The 2,690-nt window shown below is 35.8% G+C and overlaps 1 protein-coding gene across 1 annotated transcript; it reads right to left on the bottom strand.

Moving 5' to 3' along the window:
* Positions 1-284: 284 nt before the first annotated feature.
* On the bottom strand, positions 285-1,232 carry LOC129631340 (olfactory receptor 5V1-like). Its single transcript, XM_055552303.1, has one exon. It carries the CDS (start codon positions 1,230-1,232, stop codon positions 285-287), a length of 948 nt encoding a protein of 315 aa, XP_055408278.1.
* Positions 1,233-2,690: the final 1,458 nt, after the last annotated feature.

The raw sequence follows: 2,690 nt of genomic DNA, 5'->3' as shown, positions 1-2,690 counted from the left end.
CTACTGCTGCTAAGTCACTTCAGTTGTGTCTGACCCTGTGCGACCCCATAGATGGAAGCCAACCAAGCTCCCCCATCCCTGGGATTCTCCAGGCAAGAACACCGGAGTGGGCTGCCATTTCCTTCTCCAGAGAAGCCCCATAGAGAAGTATAATTAAAGATTATATGCATTTGCACCTGTGTGAAAATTTCTAACTGTATGTAAGCATGCATTTCATATGTAACAATTAAAAATTATTCTATGTATTCATGCTAAAATAAATATTGAATCATTCCCTTTTAACATTAGACTTGCTGTAAACATGCTTTCTGATATAAGAGCCTTCTGATTGCTCCTTTCACCTCTGTGTTTCTCATGCTATAAATCATGGGGTTTAACATTGGTGTAATAATTCCATATAACATGGAGATGAGTCTATCTCTTGCTGGGGAGTGTTGACTGGAAAAGGGACGTACATAGGTAAATATTGTTGTGCCACCGAATAAACAGACCACCAGAAGGTGGGAGGCACATGTGGAAAAGGCTTTACGCTTCCCTTCTGCTGACTGGATCTTTAGGATGGTAGATATGATGTAGAAATAAGAGATAAAGATGACCAGGAAGGCACTGCTCCCCAGGATACCTGCTTCCACCAAAATAAGCATTTCTGCCACATAGGTGGATGAGCATGAGAGAGTGACCACTGGTGGGATGTCACAGTAGTACTGGTTAACTTGGTTGGACTTGCAGAAAGAAAGGCGGAATGTGGACACTGTATGAAGGAGGGAATTGAGAAACCCTGCTACCCAAGTCCCAGCCGTCAGCTGAACACAGCGAACCTTGGTAATGATGAGGGTGTAACGGAGAGGGAAACAGATGGCCACATACCTGTCATAAGCCATGACAGAGAGAAGGAAGACTTCAGTCCCCACAAGCGCCACCAGAAAATAAAGCTGCAAAGCACACCCAATGTAGGAAATGCTATGCTTCTCAGTCAAGAGGTTCTCCAGCATCTTGGGGACAGTAACTGATGGGCAGAAGATGTCTAAGAGGGACAGATTTGCCAAAAAGTAATACATGGGTGTGTGCAGTTTTTTCTCAGTTCCAATGGCCAAGAGAATAACTCCATTTCCCACCAAGGTGACCTGATAGATGATGGTAAAGACCACAAAGAGAGGGTAGCGCACCTCGGGGCGATCAGAAAGCCCTATGAGGATAAATTGAGTCACCGTGGTTTGATTGCAGATGCCCATCTCTTCAATTCACATCAGTCTTTCTGGAAGTAATGTAACAAATAAAGATGAATTACAGCAAAAAGCCAAAGAGACAAACAATGAGAAATTCTTGCAGAACAGATGGTGTGTGGTTGATCATGAACTATGTAAAATAATGTTTTATTAGAGATTTTCATTATTATAACTACTGTTAAATATATCTTCTGTGTTCATAATTCTTGAAAGATTTATCCGCAGTGGATCCTTGTCAAGAGGAATCCCTCTGAGAAAGTAAGAATACTTTTAAAAATTTGCCTTCAGTAATACCATTGTAGATTCTTCAGGAATGCTTGAGATTTCACAATTCAGTGACACTAACATTCTGTTTCTCACATCTGCTTGGACATTCACCTTATTTTGCCTTGTATTATCTGAATGTGTATTATTTTATACACTATCTCAATACAAACAGTTGGAAGGTAGAAGCTATATATTATTCCTTGGTACTTTAATATCTGCTACCAACCTCAAATATATCATATAAAAATGTTTATCTAAATGATTGGTGAAAAAGGAATAAATGTTTTACTTGTATAAGAATTTTTATCTAAATGATTCTTAAATAAAAGAATGAGTGAGGTTTTACCTGCTCTGACAAAATGTTTATATTAGTAAGAAATAAATATGGAAACACTTTTGTAACTTCAAAGTCATAGTTGTTTCAATATCAGCAACTATGTATTTTCCAGAAACAGTATAACCTATTATGATTGTTAGCCTATAAAATATAAATATGACTTGGTTGACAGTGTCTGAATGTCACCCAAAAAAGAAACAAATGTATTCATTATATTCAATTTCTTTTCCTTTTAAAGTTTAAATATTTGACCATGTGTCTGAGTATTTAAAGAATTATGAAGTTGAAAATTTAAATATGCTTGAACATACCACTAATATTGAGTCTCCTGCATTGCAGGCAGATTCTTTACCATCTGAGCCACAGGGAAGCCCATTGGTCATACCAACTCTTATTTAATTTTCTAATTTCATTTCTATGTATCTTAATAGTCCACATAATCATCCAGTTTATGATATTTACAAAAATTATTTTAATTGAAAATCTACAATATCTCTATGGATTTTGTCATTTTGCAAACTTTTTAAATATCACATGCATATATTATAGAAAAATGTGAATAGAAAATAAAATAAAAAGGCATTTTCAATGCCCCCCTTCACATGTATTGTGCCAACTGAAAACTGTTAATTGATTTCTGAAATAAAATATATTAATATAAATAGCACTATTATACACAATGATTTATTTATATGCATTAAATAAAATTAATGGATATTATTTTGGATTTCAGCCAACTTTTCCCTATGCAATGTTTAGACAAAAATCTTTGAGACACTTTGGGAGTTGTTTTTACTTTTTCTACAAGCAGCACCAGAACTATAATGCTTGGGGGAAAAAAAAACTTTTATCAATAATTC

The sequence above is a fragment of the Bubalus kerabau genome, chromosome 1 (assembly GCF_029407905.1).
Source record: "Bubalus kerabau isolate K-KA32 ecotype Philippines breed swamp buffalo chromosome 1, PCC_UOA_SB_1v2, whole genome shotgun sequence".
Taxonomy (NCBI): Eukaryota; Metazoa; Chordata; class Mammalia; order Artiodactyla; family Bovidae; genus Bubalus; species Bubalus kerabau.
Note: the sequence above shows the minus strand (reverse complement) of the source record. Positions and strands in the feature narration are given on the sequence as shown.